This window comes from Syngnathus typhle, linkage group LG11, assembly GCF_033458585.1.
Source record: "Syngnathus typhle isolate RoL2023-S1 ecotype Sweden linkage group LG11, RoL_Styp_1.0, whole genome shotgun sequence".
Taxonomy (NCBI): Eukaryota; Metazoa; Chordata; class Actinopteri; order Syngnathiformes; family Syngnathidae; genus Syngnathus; species Syngnathus typhle.
The window spans coordinates 2810428-2828627 of record NC_083748.1 but is presented as its reverse complement, the minus strand read 5'-3'; the positions used below and the strand labels follow the sequence as shown (position 1 = coordinate 2828627).

Genomic DNA, 18200 nt, shown 5'->3' with positions numbered 1-18200 from the left:
TGCAAAAACAGACTCCAAAACAGCAAGATAACTCTCAAACAGCTTTTATTACATCTTCAATCAATAACAGTACAGTTTAGTACAGTATCTATCTTGCATCCAACTCACCGTGGAACACCAACAGACTGAAAGGAAATACAAAAAAAAAGTGGAACGCTACATAAGGGTGCAGAGCTCTAGTATAGTCGTGGAAAGAAGGTGGGTGAGCAGGAAAATCCATCTGGAGTTGAATCGCATTTTCACTTGTGGCCACACACAAAAATACATCACATTTATTGAAGTACATCTTTGCAGAGAAAGGAAAAAAGTGAGAATGTCACAAAAGTGCTTCTGTATACAGTGAAATGTTGTCATTCAGATGTTCTGCTTTTTCAATTTAAGACCAAAAGAAAAATGAAAAAAAAAAAGCAATATGGACACTGTGTTTGTTTATTTTAGCGATGATTTGGAGGAGAGAAAAAGAAGCTTGCCAAGGATAGAATTATCACAATGATTGTTATATTCTTAAAAATTGGAATCAAGAGGAACTGGTAAGCATATTTGACACAAGGTATGCGGCCTCTTGCTTACTCTGGTGCATAGCACTACCAGTTATTAGTATGCAGAGTCAGTGCCCAAAAAATGATTTAGATTAGGTTCAATCAATAAGGTTAAGGTCTTTTTCAGAAACCATGAAGAAAAGAAAAAAAAATCTAGGACTTTTTTTTTAAATTTTATTATTTTTAGCACCACTGAAAGCAAGTCTACAGCATGCACATCTAAATTAAGTTGTGTAAGACAAAATTTAATGTCTCAACTTAAAAACATCAGACCATTTTTTTTTTCTTCAGACATTGATTTTTTTTTTGTACATTTCATTCACAGAGTTGCAGCTGCAGTCCCAAGCAAAGGAAGTGTCTATTTATTCAGGTGAGGTGTTTCTCTCAAAAAGTGGATACTAAACACAAGACCCTAAACCCTCCCAACCACCCCAATTCGTATTTAAAATACAACTACTGCCCCAAATAATCTCAGCACCTGCCTTGTCACACAGTTTCTTCCCACCCAAATTGAAGGGCATGTACAATAATTATGAGAGGAGGGGGGGATAACTGGACAACGTTACTCTTAATAACTTCTTTTTGTACTGGAATGAGCATTCATAACTTAGAGCATGTGCTTGGTTAGTTAACATCGTATTAGTTGAGAGGCAAAGCTTCATGTGCAAAAGGCTGTGATGAGAAGAAAAACAAAAAAACAGCTAGTATATAAATACAAACATTTTGGAAAAGCTGCTCGTGTAATATGTTCCAAGCGTTTTTTTTTCTTCGTTTTTTCACGTTTTTATCTCGTTGCTCATAATGTGATTTAACTGGATTAGAAAGGACAAGATGTCATTCAAACATATCTAAAACCACAAAAGAAATATGACCCCCCCAAAAAGCCATTGAGAGTAACAAACCATCAGAATAGAATTCTTTAAAAAAAAAAAAAAAAAAGTTAAATAATTTGTACAATTACACTCCATTTGCTTTCAAGACACACGTTTGAATGGGATGATAGTGTTGTTTTTTCCCCCCTTTCTTTCAAGGTAACATGAAATGGTCCGAGAAGGAATGCACAAGTTTCTGATTTGATACCACACGAGATCCTTTCTTTAATTAGGTGATAAGACAATTGTGCTCTTCTTTGTGTAGGAAAGGATTGTTATTCCCTTCGACATTTTTTTTGTGGTGTCCAAGTCAGTTTTAAACAGTGTTGAAGAAGATGTTGTGAACATTCTGAAGTTGTAATCGTCTTCCAGTCGGCTTTGGAGTTAAAAGGACATCTAGGGAATAAAGACGAGAGGCAAATGTAAAACAACCGCAAAAATGGCAAAAGCGTTTCGCTTTTTGATCCATATTGGACAGGGGGCCCCGGGGTCCACTGTTACGATAACGTTTTCTTACGAGTTGTAACGGAACGTCTACCTTTAACCTACATTTATGCTTTTGCGAGGGGTCAAGATGATTAATGGAGGTAGGGAGTTTATTTGCACAAATACTATTAATAGGGCCGCAGGTATCAAATATTTTTTGAATTGAGTATTATAATTAGCCCATCAATTAAATCATGTTTGCAACATAGGTCTATCATCATACACGTTGGTATTAGTGAATGGGGGGGGGGGGGGGGGGGGAAATAACCTTCAGGCTTCAATTCCAGATCTTCAGGAAGCTGTCCCAGGATCCTGTGGCAACTGCCATGCCATCATCAGTCACGCCCAGACAGCTCACACGGTTGTCATGGCCAGCCAACACACCTAGAAAGGTAAAAATAAATTCATAAACCCTTCAAGAGGACATATTATGGAGCACTAACTTTAAATCGCTGAACTACTGCAACCATGAGTAAAAATACTTTAGACCAATAGGCACACACACACACTAACTAGGCTCTGCTCCCTTAAATACAAGCCACTTTAGTTGCAAGGTTCAGCCTCCGCAACTTGTTGTCATGGTAACAACAAAACCTGGACGCCATTGGCCCAGCAGAGACAATGCTTCAGCAAACATAAAAAATAAATAAATAATAGGTTGGACTCACCGGCACGGTCGGCCTTTAGTGTGTCCCACACGTTGCAGTTAAAATCGTCATATCCGGCCAGGAGCAGACGGCCGCTTTTGGAGAACGCCACTGAGGTGATGCCGCAGATGATGTTATCGTGAGAGTAGATCATCAATTCCTGATCGGCGCGCAGGTCAAACAGCCTGCAGGTGGCGTCATCCGAGCCAGTGGCAAAGGCGTTGCCATTGGGGAAGAACTGTAACCCAAAACATTGGACCGTCACAACAATAAACACTACTCACAAAAAAAGAGAAAAGAATATTTGCCTCTCAGGTGAAATGCAGGATGAACCTAGAATGGAATGTAACCTTTGGGTAACACAAGTTACTTATGGAAAAATGGCCGTCGACTTACACAGATGGCATTGATGTCGGACTCATGGCCAGTAAAGGTCTGTCTGCACATGCCCTCTCGCACATCCCAGAGTTTGGCCGAAGCGTCACAGGCACCGGAGACAAATAATCGGGAATCCGGGGCCAGAGAGAGGCTCATCACGTCGCCCGTGTGCCCGGCGAACGTGGTTGTCTGCTGACCGGTTTCAATGTCCCAAAGTGCACTGTCACGTGGCAAATACATGTTATGTTCTCTCGCATTTGGAAAATGGCAAATAAAGCACTGCGCTTTCCCTTACCAGGTGGTGTCTCCCGAGCTTGTAACAATCTGGTTGTCATCAAGAAAACGACAGCAGGAAAGGTATCCTAAAATGGAGGCAAGCGCCAGGTCAGTCATCTAAATATTTGCCTGTTCTTCATACAAACTTGGCTTGGCTGCTCTGCCATTTTAGAAAAAAAAAAAAAAGAGTACTACTTATGAACATTTGTAAATATAAACTTTACTTTTTAATTACCAGTTTGAAGCAAAACAGAACAAGCTTCATCGTGGAATATACACTTTAGACTATTTCAATGTATTTAGCTTGAAGCCGTACGGGCCAGTTAACCCGCAAAACAACTTGGTTATAAAAAATTTCATATAATTTAGATTTCCTTGAGTTGTAACCACACCCAAATAGTTATTTGCAACCAGGTTAACATTTGTTGCCATTCAAACAACAGAAGGTCAAAACAGGCTCACATTTCACACCAATCACATTCAAGAGTAAATGAAATGAAATCACGGTGCGCAGTGATAAAGATAACAACCAAAGCCAATACCTGTATGTCCGGCAAGCTCGCGGCTCACGCGTACGTTGCCCTCGCGGGTTTTCAGGTTGTAAATGGAACAGATGTTGTCTAAGCCGCCGCAGGCCACGTAATTTCCTGAAGGTGCATACGCGCACGTCATGACCCAGGAAGAACGAAGTGGAATGGCGTGGACCTACGACAGGAGATGACAGCACATGTTGGAAAAAAACACATCTGGAGACTCTGGAGGACAACAACATATCCTGGGATGGAATCATAAAAATAACTTGCCTTGTTTGTGGTATAGCTGTCCCAAATAATTAGTTTGCCATCCTGAGAAGCACTGACCAAAAGCCTGAAAAAGACAGGTGTAGAAATATAAATAAATCACTTTTGTCATCCATTTTGGTAGAGTGCCAACATTAAATGGCATCCACACAAGAAGGTACATACCTGGAATCTGTTCCCCAGTGCATGGCATAGATTTTGGCCAGATGACCCCGCAGCGTTCGTCTTGTACGCATCTGAATCCGCCCGACGGGATCAATGTTAGCCGTAATCTGAAAAACAAGACACCATCCCGTTTGTTTGTTTTTTTAACACAAAAAATTGTCAGTGCTGTTTTCTTAAAGTTGCAACGCACAGTTGGCTGGCTTCAATCTCCATTAAACATTGTTTCCTATTGTTGTCTCTAGTTAAGACTTAGAGAAAACCATATCCAAGGACCGAAGCACACAGTTGCAAATACCGGAGGAGCAACTGGTTGTGTTGAGTGTTTGTATAATACGCCTCAGAAGTCATTGACGCAATAAAAATGAAAAGGACAAGAGTTTCCCACCACAATACAATCACCAGATAAGTTTAGCATCTGATAGTTCTTCCTCTACAATTTAAGACTTTCTTTCTTGTGCTGCATTTTGAAGGTCAGTCTTATTAGAACTAAGACAGACATTGTTGGTTGCAATTGTCAGTGACAAGATTTATGTGTATGCTATTGGTCATCAGAGCGCAACACACTTTCAGGGGAGCAAGCACAAGTGGCGACGTGTTCCTCATGTGTGATGTCGTCTCTTACTTTGTAAAACTCAGCTAAAAAAACGCTATGTTTCGTGGAGATGGTAATGTGGGATTTACCTGTGATAGCGTGGCATCTGCACATGCTTTCCTGGCATCCTGTAATAAAAAAGAAATTAGAATCAGACCATTCTCATTTTAATTGCATGACAGAGCAAAAAATAAGTATTCAACTCACTCTGATTTGATTTTTGAGCTGCTCAGCCTCTTGGCGTAACTGGTCCAGTTCACTCATTTTAGTCTTCTTTTTCAGTTACCTCTCTCCAGCTATTGGGGCACTTGACCTACGAAAAGAAAGTGACCCATTAATACAAACAAACACAGCGGGGTTGTAAAAAGTATCAACGATCAATTATCTTGTCCCCCTTTTTTTTTTTTTTTACATTTTCTGATTATTTAATCATTTATTTAAGCGACTACCTGCTGTTCTGTTTTTCATGTTATTTTTTTTTTGCCTTTCTAAAGTTTTTTTTTTTAATCGACGCAGTATGAAAAATGTTAGAGTATCTTCCTGGGTATCGACGTCGAGCTTGACATTTTATCATGGTGACAACCCTAAAACACAGTTGAGTAAAGTGTCTCTTAAACTCAGACACAACCCCCTAACAGGCCTAAGACGCTGATGCGAGAACAAGACGTACAGTTCAGCCAGGCAAATCCTATTGAATGTCTGACTGATATGGAAAAGTAGCCATCATCCATTTGACCTCAATCCCAGGGATACTCCCAATGTTTGCCAAGTAATCAATAAGCCATTTACATGAATATTAAGACACAAGAAACCAGCTGTATTCCCACGATGCATATCACTCCTTTATTATACAATACAGGAACAACTTGGCATTGAACTGTCAACCCAAAAGATCCAGTCGTGGCAATTAAGAGCCACTTTTGCCAAGGTAGTGCAACATTAACATGGCGGTGACATGATTGCGAGCAACATTTTGCACACTTGGATCGATCATATAAATTATTCAAAGAGAAGTACATTAGGAAGCGGATGACATTTAAGTGTTTGAAAATGGAGCCGGACTAATCGCCTCTATTCTCTGTCGGACAACAGCCAGAAGACAACAGCTAAAATGGTCAAACCTTCCCAACTTCGGTCACCAAAATGCACTAAGAGTAATACAAATGGAAATGGTTATGAACTGCCGAGAGAGAGCGAGATAAATAAATAAACTAATGATTTCTTCCTGGACTACACCCAACTACTAATCAACCATGATTTTTTTCACAATTCATTTGACTAAAAATCAAATAAAAGCCTAATTAGTATTTGATAACAAATTCAAATATTACCAAAATGAGATCCAAATTACTTTACAGTTGACAAAATAATAATTACAACAAACCACAAATTGCCAACCAATATGTCACCTTACCTGCAGCGTTTCTGAGTGTTCCTTGACATTTTAGGGCAACATTTAATAGTTTTGTGGCTTGTGTCAAGTCTCTGATTGGTTGGCTGTTGTCCCACCATCATCCTCTTACACCCATTAATCTTATAATAACCGTGTCATGGAATGAGATTATCCTACATAGATGACAGAACACCATCACCTTGAATACAATGGTGTGGAAGTCATAACAAATATTTGAATGTCAAATTGACTCAAATGTATAACGGGTCTAGGATTTACATTTAAATGAATTATATTGAGGAATATATTAACGACTAAGTGACACTTAATATTATTATATTATTTAAGATTTTGTCAATAAACAAAATGGAGGGCTTCCATTCAACTGGTAAATACAATTTTAGTATTCACTTAATGTGAAACAATGTGTTTTATAGAAATACAGTATTGTGCAAGTCAATCACATTTTTCTGCGTTTGTGCTCATTCTCACAAGTTAGCAGGCTACTTCTTGGTTTATGAAGAATGATTTTTGAAAGTTTTTCCGGGTACTCCGGTTTCCTCCTACATGCCAAAGACACGCGTGGTAGGCCGATTGAGCCCTCCAAATAGCCCGTAGGTGCGATTGTGAGTGAATGGTTGTTTGTCTTTGTGTGACTGCGATTGGCTGGCGACCAGTTCAGAGTGTACCCCGCCTACCGCTCAAAGACTGCTGGGATGGGCTCCAGTACGCCCGCAAATGCATTGCTGGATAAACGGGATAGACCATTATAATTAGATCAAATAGATCAACAGATAGAGATAAAAAATAAATTAGAAGATAGACAAATAGTGTATATTTCAAAAATTCTGTGAAAAGGGTACATAATGAAAGCAAGTGGTGGCTTAAGACTTTGCACAGTACTGTGTACATGTATTATTTCCCCATTGACCTCGGTAGATGCTTGCACTTCCTCTGCCTCATCACTTCTCCTTTACCAAGCAAGCGCCTGATCAGGGTCAGCTGACTGCCTGATAAACAATGAGTGCTAGTAAACAGCTTGGAGTTGGAAACTCAGTCGCTGCTCACCAGTTTAAATGTGTCTGCTCAGTAACTGAGTGGTACAAATGTCAAGTAAAAGCGCATTAAATAATGACAGTTTAAATTAGTTGAAGCTGAATCATAGAGTGAGGGCGGGGCCGGGGGGATCATAACGAGCAATATCACCGCTCAAAATCCTTAATCCCAAAGAGCTCAAATCCTCAGTCAATGAGCGTGTAATCCTATCCATGTCCACTAACACAAACAGCTGGCGAAGCTAAGTGGGGCAGTGGAAATATGCTTTTCCATTCATAAAAAAGGTGATTTTGATCTTGATTCTTTTACCCACAACCCGCTTATGACAATTGCCTGGATTAGGCCAACAGCGATATAGCCATTACATCATTCCCACTTGGCCTTCTTAATTTATCTAATTATGAAAAATCAAGTTGTCAGTGTTTGTGCACCTGGAGACTTTTTTCTTTTCTTTCTTTCATTTTTACATAGTTAAACAATAACACTTGATCTGGGCCCACAGTGATTTACCTACAACTGGGATTGTTTGCATTGCATATACATAGCTGCAGGATAACTGTCCATTCAAATGTGTCAAGAGCGGGCGAGCTACATTACTAAACCTGCGAGCATTTATTCAAATACCAAGTTGGAGACTCTACTGCTAACACGGCACACGGTTGTAGTGCAATATGACTTGCAGTGCTATCAGAGAAGATGCAGCTAAACGCCATCTTGCCTTTCCCCACTGGACTGTCTATCCGCTAGTTAGCTTAGCATGTAGCTCGTTTTAAGTGGGGCGGCCTGCAGGCAGGGCAGAGCAGAGAGGATAGCAACTGCACCCATCGTTCCAAATCACCTCAACATACAATAAACTTGTGCCTTTTTTAGAATTTGCACACGCTCGAATTCGAGCGCACTGCAAAAAAAAAAAAAAAATGGTTTCCCCTTCTTCCGCAATTACAGCGCTTTGCAAAAAGCTAGTGCTGGGAGGAGACGCTTCTGTGAAAGGGTTCTCAAGGCCACTGGCCCCGTTTAAATCCACTTACTTGCACACTAAACAATCTTGTTAAAGCACACGGTGTTCACTTGATTCGATAAGGACCGTCGCGGAGCTTATTTTGCGAGTCTCTTCTCGAAATGTGCAAGGTCGGGCTGGGCAGCGAATACGGCCCTGCTTTTGCCTTCCACCAACCCGGGTACACAAGCCCGCATTTCTCTTTTTAACATGTTAAGTTGGAAGAATAATTGAACTTGCATCCTACTTGGAAAGCGCAAGATTGTAGCCGAGGTGCTAACTTCTAACACAAAAAAGGGTGGTAACGCCGCAACTCACATTCATTACGCCTCGACGAATGTCCAGTGATACATAGCGCTCCAATTTGGTCACTTATCACATCGTAAATAGCATCTCCAACAAATAAGCACAACTAATTCGGAAACCTACAGTATTATTTGGAACTATGTTCGAGCAGAGCCCAGTCTGATCGTAGACAACTGTGCATAATTATACGCATGTAGCTATATTTATTTTAATTTATATATGTACACACACGGCTGCGCGCGCGCAGACACAAATCACTGCTTCTGCAAGAAAACGGCATGAGTTATAGTCAACGTTGTAGGGTAGTTCTCACTCTATATAGTTTGAATTATTCTTGTAAAGTTTATCGGGGGGGGGGGGGGGGGGGGAGAGGCCGAAGAGTAGATTGAGCCTTCGGTTCGGCCATTGGTGACACCTTTTGTTAACGGTACACTCCATTATGGAAAATATGAAGTCTTGAGGCGTTTATGTGTAAACACATATAGTAAACGGGTTATATTAGTCATTGTAACTCCTTTGGGGGCACTTTTGTTGAAACAGCAGTTGACTTAAATAGCTAAACGGCTAAAGCTAACGCTACCCCACCCCCGAGTGGCTTAATTCGGCCATAATACACAACCACGCGCGAGATGATTAGCGGGTAATCAAAACAGCAATGCAGTCGCTCTATATCGCCTTACCTGAGTCAATGTGTTTTTTGGCATTGACCGGGAAAAGAGACGAGCCCACGAAAATCAGCAAAGAGCCCCCACCGCTAGCTCAAGAACTAGCCAGCCCCAGCTAGCGTCGCTTTGCCGAGGAAGCAGCGAGCCCAACAGTCGACCAACCGGAGATGAGGGAGGGAGGGAGGGAGGGAGGAGAGAGAAAAGAGAGGGGGGAATCACACCCACAAGCCTTGCACAGAACAAAGGCAGACCCAAAAAAAGGCGAAGATTCAAAGTTCGTTAGCACTACTTAACCACTATAACAGAGCGCCCCCGCCACTATGCCGAGTTTAACGCGTGCTCTTTGCCGACCAAGAAACACTCTCGTCCAGCCATCGAACGTTGAGATGGGCGCGGCGACCCTGCAGTCATCGCCGGGAAACCCCATGCTGCAGCAAGCAAAGCAATATGCCGCCACCGGTGGTGCCCGAATCGGGGGAACATCGTCACTGTTATTTCCACAAACTCTTAATTAAGTTGCTTTGATTGACTATTGTTACGTCCCACTTTATTTGGACACTGACAGTACACGTTACGACGGAGTTCTGTTCATATCGTGGTGATGTAAGGAGTTTGGTGACTTTGAGTGTAAATTATTTTCTGTACAATCTGGTTCGTTATTTGTAGAGAATTATAGGAGTCATAAACATACAGGTCTCCAAATACAATTGGAAAACTTGGAGCCTCGTCGATCAGGTAGACTGCAAGTCACTAACTAGGTGGCAGGATTTTACCAAATGTGCCAGGTTTTGCACCGACTGCAAGTCACTAGGTGGCAGTATTTTACCAAATGTGCCATGTTTTGCACCCTGAATTTTGCCAACTTCTCTGGAGTCAAAGAATAATCATTTGTTACCAATGTGATTTATCAAACCTCACATAAGCTCTTAAAATGTTGTTTTGTTTATTATGTATTAGCTTATAATGTAATCAAGATTTTTTATCCATTGTAAGCAGATTTAAACGATACAAATCATAAGTCACATGAGGAAGTAGATTTTCCTTCATTTTCTTGTTTGTGTTCAAAAAGACAAATAAAGACTTTGTTTTCAAAGTTTCAACATTCTGAATATTTCATACCTCAAGCTTCAAAGGATTGAAGGAAGAAGCTGTGCCTTAAATTGTACTTTGAGGTATTTTTCTTTCACTGGCCATGAATAAAATAAAACTTTATATTGCCCTCAAAGTGTCAATCATATTTTTTTCCACCTTACCCTGTCGTTTGTAGAATAAATCATATTGGTTGGTGCTACTGCTACCACAGGGTTAATTTCCTCGGCCGTTGACACCCGGATGGCGGATGCTGTCACGACCGGGCCTGACAGCATCTGGTGCTCCGAGCCTTTAAATCCCATCCTCATCCTTGCAAAGCAAGAAAGTCAGCCGAGCCAGCCAACCACGGCTCGCATTCTCACGCCATTCAACCAATCGGGTTGCCGGGAGAGGAGGAGGAGGGCGGGGAACGCGTTTTCCCTGCTTCCTTTGCAGCATCCTTCTGCAGCCTCTCCGGTATCAAAGACTGTCAAGAAATAAAGAATACAAAGGGGAGGGGTGGTCCTCAGAGGACGTCGGAGGAAGCGTGCGGGACCCCACGAAGGCTGCCGGGACATGCTTACGTCGGCGTAGGACTGTGAGAACATGGCTGCTTTTCAATGTAAACAGGCCGTGCGGGATCCGCATTGCTAAAGGGAGGAGGGGCGGACATTGATTTAAATGTCGCCTCTCCCAATGACAATACAAGCATGTTATACTTTCCAGGTACGTATGCACCTCCGATCATGGCGAAAGGAGACATCGTACACACAAAAAAAATCACTCGTCATAGTAGAATGTTACATGCTCAGCAATATTTGGTGTGCATTTGTCGTTTTGCTTTGCATGCACATGTTCACAATTAAAAACAGACGGGATGAACAGAGGAGAAAGATAGGTCGTCATCTGACCTCTTTTCTAAAAACATAAAATAAATAAAATCACGTTACTACAGCAATCTATGGAAGCCCCATTAAAAGTAAACGAAATGTGCCAAAACTTGGAGGCAGTTGGTACGTATTAATAGAGCTTGCATATGTGTGTGGGAGGAATAAGGTTGTCGGTTTGGCATTTGAGCTGGCTTTAAAAAGCACATTTCCTCCACAGTTACAGTTTGGGCGGGCATTGCGTATTCCTCGAGATTTGTATCTGCCTTTTGCTGCCCACATCCTGCTCTCAATACCTACCAACCACATCCTGACTGGCACTGCAATATACTATGTGTCAAAATCAAGGTTGGACTTGTGTATTTTTTGACATGTAACATTTATCTCTATGTCGACTTTTTGTTTATTTCTGCTCCTGCCCCCCCCCCCCCCCAAAGCTACTTTTCTGTAGCTTAATATTAAACAATTTAAATGATCTAACACAACAATAGCATAAATACAAATATGGAGAGGATCATCTATCAGGGTGAGAGCTTCCCACTTCCATTCTATGTGACATCATCTAAGGAGGTTTGTTACTGAAATTATATGACTTCGGGATGATGTCACAAGCAAATATGTCCTCTCTGCCTGCACTCTTGCATGACATCATCTGAACTAGGGTTGTTCCATATCATTTTAAATAATTCTTTCAGAGAGATCCAATAACTTAACTTTAACCCATTTGTGCTTTTCTTGCCACAAGTCAGCTAGGATAGGCTCCAGGTCATCTGCACCACTAATGAAGGCAAGTGGTGAAGAAAATCGATTTGCTGATTGACAACTGGTCTCGGCTGTCCCCACTTGTCACCAAATTTCAGCTGGAGTAGGCTCCAACTCACCTGTGACTCAAATGTGGTTCATGCTTGGACTTCTGGTTTTACTTTTTGGTGTTTACAGTATTTAATTTAGTAAAGACCCAGTTCAAGGGCCCGCCCTGTCTGTGGCATAAACCCAATCAGGACGAGCAGTGTAGGAAATGAATCATTTCCGAGGCAATTCAAGTGTTATTTGTTGTGTTGCAGTTGGTCTTCAAGATCACATGGCCAAGGCGTCATCATTTCTAGCATGAAGACAACTCCATCAGCAATGAGACAACACGCACAAGATATATAAATCAATACACAGCATTCAGTTGAAATAGCTGACCATGGCCCTACTCGAAACCGAAACGACATTCCTACTCTCAACGGCCACCCAAGCCCCCCTAACGGCCTCCTCGAGCACGATGAGGGACAACGTCACGTCCAGGATGACGCTCGTGACTGTTTCGGTCCCGGCCAACGAGAGCAGCTTCAACAGCACCAGCGTTACATTCCCGGAAGCGGTGATAGAGGGCTCGGGGATGGGAATGGTGCTCCTGCCCTTTGGCATCATCACCCTCATCGGCCTGGCGCTGGCTTTAGTAAGACGTTCACTTTGATGCCATGAATCTCATCAGAACATAAACTAATGAGTTTGTTTGTCTTTCTCCTTCCTAGATGCTGTACATCCGGAAAAGGAAGCGGTACGTTTATTTCAACTGTTGTATTATAAGGGGCATCTCGGTTTACAGTGAAGTGTGAGAAGAAAATTAAGCGTCCCACAAAGAGCTAACGTTGATTACTATTTTTGTCTATTCTAAAATGTTCCTTCTTGTCAGTTTGGAGAAGCTGAGGCACCAGCTCATGCCCATGTACAACTTTGACCCGGCCGAAGAACAAGATGACCTGCTGGAACAGGAACTACTTGACCATGGCCGAGATGGCACACTTGCCGGTCCTAATGCCAAGGTAAGCTTAGTGTACCGAGAGACGCACATGTTTATCTATCTTTTTTTATGCACTATATATATACACAGTATCATCATTTTAGGCAACACGTCCTTTCTGTTGAGTTAAAGTTGACTTTACATGTTTTTTATTTCTTTTATAAAGTTTTGACAAAGGCATGATGATAAAAGAACATGGTAAAGTATCACTTGTGTGTCATTATTAACCTTTTTCATTTTAAACCTATTTTCCCCATCATTTGTCATTATTTCTATAATTTTGTCTATTAATAGAATCTAAATATCATCTTAATTGTGACATAAACGTTAGCTTCTCCTGTACACATCATTTCTATCATCTTCCTCATAACAAACAGTTCCTTCTCTTCCCAACATTAACTTTGGTGGATTGTGGTGTTCCTTACGTAAATCTCAACATATAGTATTTTTTTTTAAGAACTAAATATTTTTTTCTGTAAACAAAAGGTGTATTTAAAAAGTTCTATGCATATTTATAGTTCTTGAAACCTGCCTTTTTTTCCAATACTGACAAAAAGTTTTTTTAATTTTACATTGTTTTCATTGAAAAAAATAATTTGATAACATTATGACTTTTTTCCAAACAATAGTAATTTTTTTTCTGGTCTTTTTTTCATTTGAAAAAGTATTAAAGAGAGCATTTATGCAATTAAATTGACTTAGCCTTTGAAATGGATGAAAAGGGCCAATCATAGACATTCTGATGTGATGGTAATTTTAAATAACGGTCATCTCTCGCAGACTCTCCGAACCTCGCAGGGGAGCACCCAGAGACCCAGTCGCCTGGTCTTCACAGATGTAGCCAAAGCTCTTAATGCCTAACGAAAGCTCTTCCATTCCACGTATCATTTAGTGGACTACCTTTTTGATCATCTACAGGGTGGGACAATGAAAGATGATGAAAAAAAAAGGGGACTTTGTTTTGTTGCCCAGATGGTGCTTCAAATTTATAGATTTGAAATGATTTTGTAGGAGAACAAGTGCATGGAATGCAACAACATCACTTTCACTGTCTTGCATCAACCGCTACACAAATGTAATTACTTTGTGGAATTATTGTCACCACGTTTCTATTCTTCTTACCCTCATCGTAATCTTGTGTGTAACACTGGATGTTATCGCCAACCTTTTTGTGTCTTCCTCCTTGCTGAGCAACTAACGACTTGTTCAAGACATTAAAACTGTTCCTTTCAAAAATTCTGTAAAAGAGTTGCGCCTGTTTGTTGATTTACAAAATCACACAAATCCCAGGTTTAAGACTCACAGGATAAAATGGTTTGAATTAAAAAAAAAATGAAGATAGGCCAGGTTGTGTCAGTGAACATCACTGGAAAAAATGATGACAAGTAAGCCATAAAAAGATGTTTTAACACATTATCGCATGTAAATCCATCACTACACCAATACAATCGCATAACACATGGACTAGATCATAGAAAAATAACAAGTTGACATCTTATAACATTCTCCAGTCAATGTCCCAAAAAGGTAGAAGTTGTTTTCATTCATCATACCGATCTTCCACAAAACACCACACACCTACAATAAAAAATAATTAGCCTAATTTATTTTTTTTTTTAGATAATTGGCAATGGAGGGCGGCTCGGTGGCGCACTGCCTAGCACGTCCGCCTCACAGTAAGGAGGGTGCGGGTTCGAGTCCACCTCCGGCCCTCCCTGTGTGGAGTTTGCGTGTTCTCTCCGTGTCCGCGTGGGTTTTCTCCGGGTACTCCGGTTTCCTCCCACATCCCCAAAAACATGCTTGGTAGGCAAATTGAGTGCTTCAAATTGCCCCTAGGTGTGAGTGCGGATGGTTGTTCGTCTCTGTGTGCCCTGCGATTGGCTGGCAACCAGTTCAGGGTGTCCCCCGCCTACTGCACGATGACAGCTGGGATAGGCTCCGGCAAGCCCGCGACCCCCGTGGGGATAAAGCGGTACAGAAAATGGATGGATGGATGGAATTGGCAATGGAGGTTGTGCTCACATACTGTTAAAAAAACAAAAAACGATGGTAAAAAAGACGGGTCAATATTTAATAAGAAAGTACATCTTAAGAATATTTTTTATCAGGCTGTTTTTTTTGCATTTGCTGCATTTTAACAGGAGAACAAAGTCACATTTCAATTTGAGCAAATCCAGTTTTTCTTGAGGTAACTGTGGTTTCTGTGAGGTCTTTACATTGTACCTGAGGTTTCATCATGGTGGTAAGAAAAAGAAGCACTGGCGTAAAGTCCTGAGTGTCACACAACACTTGTTGCTTTATGTATTCAAGATGTCTTAACTTCTTTGTTAATGGACAATTTAGTGACAGTCTTATTGGATTTAAACACGTAAATTAAGGGCTGCATAATATTTACAAAGAAAGTAATTTTAGCCCTCTTTGTCTCTGCCCAGTCAAAATAATACACATCTAGTTGGAATGGGGAGCAAATTCTAAAATAATGAAAAACTATTATGAATAATTGGGAAAAGTAACAAAACTATATAAATGGGGTAAAAAAACAAAAAAAACAATGAGCTCTTCCAAGGGACAGCAAAGTGTGCTTTTAGCTTGTTGCTGGTCATATAGCAGATTAAAAGCTTTGCATTCAATTAAACCATCCTACATTTTACAAATTTGTAAGATAAGATAAGATCACTCATTATTTCTGTTTACAGTGCATAGTTTTGTAATTAATCTTAAGTGATGTCCTGTGATATAGTAAAAATACACATCTCTCAGAAATGCACTACATATCCTTTCCAGTTGAATTCATTTAACCGATGAATATTTGAACGCACATGTCCAACATGATTTTAGTACTTTTTGCACATGTGTAGCCCTAATGGACATTTCCCTCTTAGGTGGTAAATTTAACTTTCTACCTCTCAGCGAGGTAGACAAGTTCCACATAATTTTGATAATTCCAACATTTCCCTTCCAATGGAGTGTTCTTAGGGCTAAACCTCGAGGTAGGGTGACGACACGTCACATTACTGGCCTTCCTCCTGAGACGAAGCGGGCGAGGTCGCCGACTCCCCTTCCTCGGAGGACACCTGGAGAAACGTCAGAAGAGCAAAAGAAACCGTCATGTGACTCAATCGCTGAACAATGAATCAATACAAAACAACACGAGAATGACTTATAGTTTCGACGAGAGTCGGTTATGTCAGGAAACCGAGGCAGCCGGATGAAGACCAAGCTAAGCTCAGTCCATCGAGTCATTCTTCCCCTTTTTTGCGTGAGTGAGGCTAAAAGAAAAAAAAGTCGACTCGCTCAACGGTTTCACTTCAAGTGTCTTTTGCGGATGTCTTGGATCAGACAGTGAGTGATATGTAGACCCGTTGCTTTAGGGTTGTGTAACTTCTGTTTCATTCACAAAATGAACCAGGAGGGTTTCTCGGAATAACAGCAAAACATACAGGATGGACTCTTGAGGTATTTTCAGAGTTTTTTTGTAGCTTTTGTAGCACGGTTGGAATTTTTTAAATTGCTAGAATATTATTACTTGCCCTAAGAACTGACCATAAGTCATTTATTTGAAGTCTCATTGAAAGTATCAGTATCCTCACCTTTGGCTCTTCACTTCCTTTTGCAACGACCCTCTGCAGCTGTAAAGCGAATCAGACATGAATGACGTGTACAAACACTTTGATACAAATATGTAAAAAACGTCACACACCCATTTTCTTGGTCGCCCACGTGGCCGTCTTTCACCAGATGGCTCGGCTTTCTGGTAAAGAAGATTAGGAAAGATGAACGAAACCAGCAGACAAAGACGTAGAAAGTGACGGGTAGGAATCTTTGTCCTGAGCTCACTTGACTTAAATTCACCCCGGATGGTTCTCGAACCCGCAATCCCTGGCTTAGGAAGCCAGTGCCTTATCCATTAGGCCACTGAAGCCAGATGCTAATACACATACATCTGCGGTCCATCTGCACTATACACTGCATCACCTGCCCTTCACCTGAGACACCAGATGGTGGACCAGGATTTTTACATCCAGCAACTTGTCCATCTGGAAGTCTTTTTTCACGAGCAAAATGTTTCCACATCCAGGTTTCTGCTACTCATGGTCCACCCAGGCTCAATGTCACCTACCTACCCGTTTGGCACAAGCGACTCAAACATGAATGAAACATTTGCAATAATTTGTTTCTTCAAGATCGTAGGGTTCTTTCATTAATGTCATCTTAGGTTCTTTATTTATGTGGACCGGTGTGCAAAACAAAGCTAACCTTGAGTATAGTTTTGGGGCCTTTGTTCTTGCTGCCCTTGGGTCTTCCTCTTGGTCGCTTTGGAGTCGGCGGTCCGAGAGGCTCCTGCAACAGAAACATTAACAACCACAACTTTATTTTGACACTATTTTTAAGAACTCCATCAGCCAATCACGACAGTCCTACCAGCTGCTGCTTGCGTGGACGACCTCGCCCCCTTCGTTGCTGAGGCTCGGCAGTCTGTTCTGGGGAACTGGGCCGGGAAGAAGACGGCTCTGTGGGCCCGCTGCTGCTCATGTTTTGGAGAGCAGGGTCATCAAGGCCTGAGGACCAAGGTGCTGGAGACAAGGCTAAAAATAATGTGGTGCCTGCAAACAGATGTTGGAACATTTTTCATAATTTGCAAAAAATATGGCTGGATTGGCATACGATTTTTTAACAGAAGACCACAAGAGAAGAACATGTCAAGTTACACAGTGACACCACTAGAAAAAGACTCACTCAAGCATGGGAGAATTTGGAAGAGCTGAAATTTGAACCCAGAAGCTCTCAGCTGGGAAGCAGACTTGGTAACAACAAAGCCACCCAAAACAGTCCTTCTGAAAATTGCTCGTTAGTTTCATAAGCGTGCGTGGTCGACAACCAGTAGTGTGCCTGACTGCCCACGACGGACGCCCCCCCCCCCCCCCCCCCCCGCCGTCCCGGTGGTACACATCCCATACAGGCACTCGTTGCGTGAAAGATTTAACACAAGCACAATCATAACATGGCCTCTTTAAATAGTTTGCGCAATGCGTGTTTTGCACCAACGTGAGTACGTCGCAAGGAATCCAATAAAGGTTGCACGCGAGTATACAGGTGCAAAACAATTTTTTTTCTTCAAAACAAATCGAAAGAAATGCAAGACACACACAAAAACGAAAAACTTACTAACTTGTCTTTGCAGCTTTACCAGGTGGATACTGATACAGCGCCGGCCGAAAACTTGTGCTGCTTCTGCCCGTCTTTCCCTATTTAGAAATATGTGTGATGCCCTCTCTCAACT

General features: G+C 41.4%; 3 protein-coding genes across 8 annotated transcripts; 1 reads left to right on the top strand and 2 right to left on the bottom strand.

Moving 5' to 3' along the window:
* Window positions 1–28: 28 nt before the first annotated feature.
* On the bottom strand, window positions 29–10462 carry gnb1b (guanine nucleotide binding protein (G protein), beta polypeptide 1b). 3 transcript variants are annotated; one of them, XM_061290270.1, is made up of 11 exons: window positions 10426–10462; window positions 4963–5068; window positions 4845–4883; window positions 4164–4270; window positions 4002–4065; window positions 3741–3903; window positions 3218–3284; window positions 2941–3142; window positions 2566–2782; window positions 2166–2281; window positions 29–1807 (listed from the first exon to the last, which is right to left on the bottom strand). In XM_061290270.1, exons 2-10 carry the CDS (start codon window positions 5017–5019, stop codon window positions 2175–2177), a joined length of 1023 nt encoding a protein of 340 aa, XP_061146254.1. In that variant the 5' UTR covers window positions 5020–5068; window positions 10426–10462; the 3' UTR covers window positions 29–1807; window positions 2166–2174. The 3 variants fall into 3 exon arrangements, with proteins under 3 accessions (XP_061146254.1, XP_061146253.1, XP_061146252.1); XM_061290269.1 differs by lacking the exon at window positions 10426–10462 and adding an exon at window positions 9467–9599; XM_061290268.1 differs by lacking the exon at window positions 10426–10462 and adding an exon at window positions 9188–9355.
* A 151-nt stretch (window positions 10463–10613) lies between these two features.
* On the top strand, window positions 10614–14155 carry si:ch211-161c3.5 (uncharacterized protein C3orf18). Of its 2 annotated transcripts, XM_061290280.1 has the most exons (6): window positions 10614–10969; window positions 12195–12574; window positions 12651–12676; window positions 12812–12941; window positions 13086–13117; window positions 13700–14155. In XM_061290280.1, exons 2-5 carry the CDS (start codon window positions 12320–12322, stop codon window positions 13089–13091), a joined length of 417 nt encoding a protein of 138 aa, XP_061146264.1. In that variant the 5' UTR covers window positions 10614–10969; window positions 12195–12319; the 3' UTR covers window positions 13092–13117; window positions 13700–14155. The 2 variants fall into 2 exon arrangements, with proteins under 2 accessions (XP_061146264.1, XP_061146262.1); XM_061290278.1 differs by lacking the exon at window positions 13086–13117 and having other exon boundaries at window positions 10629–10969.
* A 150-nt stretch (window positions 14156–14305) lies between these two features.
* Window positions 14306–17476, bottom strand: si:ch211-161c3.6 (high mobility group AT-hook 2b). 3 transcript variants are annotated; one of them, XM_061290281.1, is made up of 6 exons: window positions 17342–17476; window positions 17177–17260; window positions 16620–16670; window positions 16510–16548; window positions 15939–15993; window positions 14306–14944 (listed from the first exon to the last, which is right to left on the bottom strand). In XM_061290281.1, exons 1-6 carry the CDS (start codon window positions 17450–17452, stop codon window positions 14829–14831), a joined length of 456 nt encoding a protein of 151 aa, XP_061146265.1. In that variant the 5' UTR covers window positions 17453–17476; the 3' UTR covers window positions 14306–14828. The 3 variants fall into 3 exon arrangements, with proteins under 3 accessions (XP_061146265.1, XP_061146266.1, XP_061146267.1); XM_061290283.1 differs by having other exon boundaries at window positions 14806–14944; window positions 15904–15993; XM_061290282.1 differs by having other exon boundaries at window positions 14306–15993.
* Window positions 17477–18200: the final 724 nt, after the last annotated feature.

Coding starts and splice junctions, on each gene's coding strand:
- gnb1b (XM_061290270.1), bottom strand. CDS start 5,019: ATGAGTGAACTGGACCAGTTACGCCAAGAGGCTGAGCAGCTCAAAAAT. Junction 4,884..4,962: donor AGCTCAAAAATCAAATCAGA/GTGAGTTGAATA, acceptor TTTTTATTACAG/GATGCCAGGAAAGCATGTGC. Junction 3,285..3,740: donor CGAGCTTGCCGGACATACAG/GTATTGGCTTTG, acceptor CCTCCATTTTAG/GATACCTTTCCTGCTGTCGT.
- si:ch211-161c3.5 (XM_061290278.1), top strand. CDS start 12,320: ATGGCCCTACTCGAAACCGAAACGACATTCCTACTCTCAACGGCCACC. Junction 12,575..12,650: donor TCGGCCTGGCGCTGGCTTTA/GTAAGACGTTCA, acceptor TCTCCTTCCTAG/ATGCTGTACATCCGGAAAAG. Junction 12,942..13,699: donor TTGCCGGTCCTAATGCCAAG/GTAAGCTTAGTG, acceptor CATCTCTCGCAG/ACTCTCCGAACCTCGCAGGG.
- si:ch211-161c3.6 (XM_061290281.1), bottom strand. CDS start 17,452: ATGAGCAGCAGCGGGCCCACAGAGCCGTCTTCTTCCCGGCCCAGTTCC. Junction 17,261..17,341: donor GTCCACGCAAGCAGCAGCTG/GTAGGACTGTCG, acceptor TTTCTGTTGCAG/GAGCCTCTCGGACCGCCGAC. Junction 16,671..17,176: donor GCCCCAAAACTATACTCAAG/GTTAGCTTTGTT, acceptor CTTCTTTACCAG/AAAGCCGAGCCATCTGGTGA.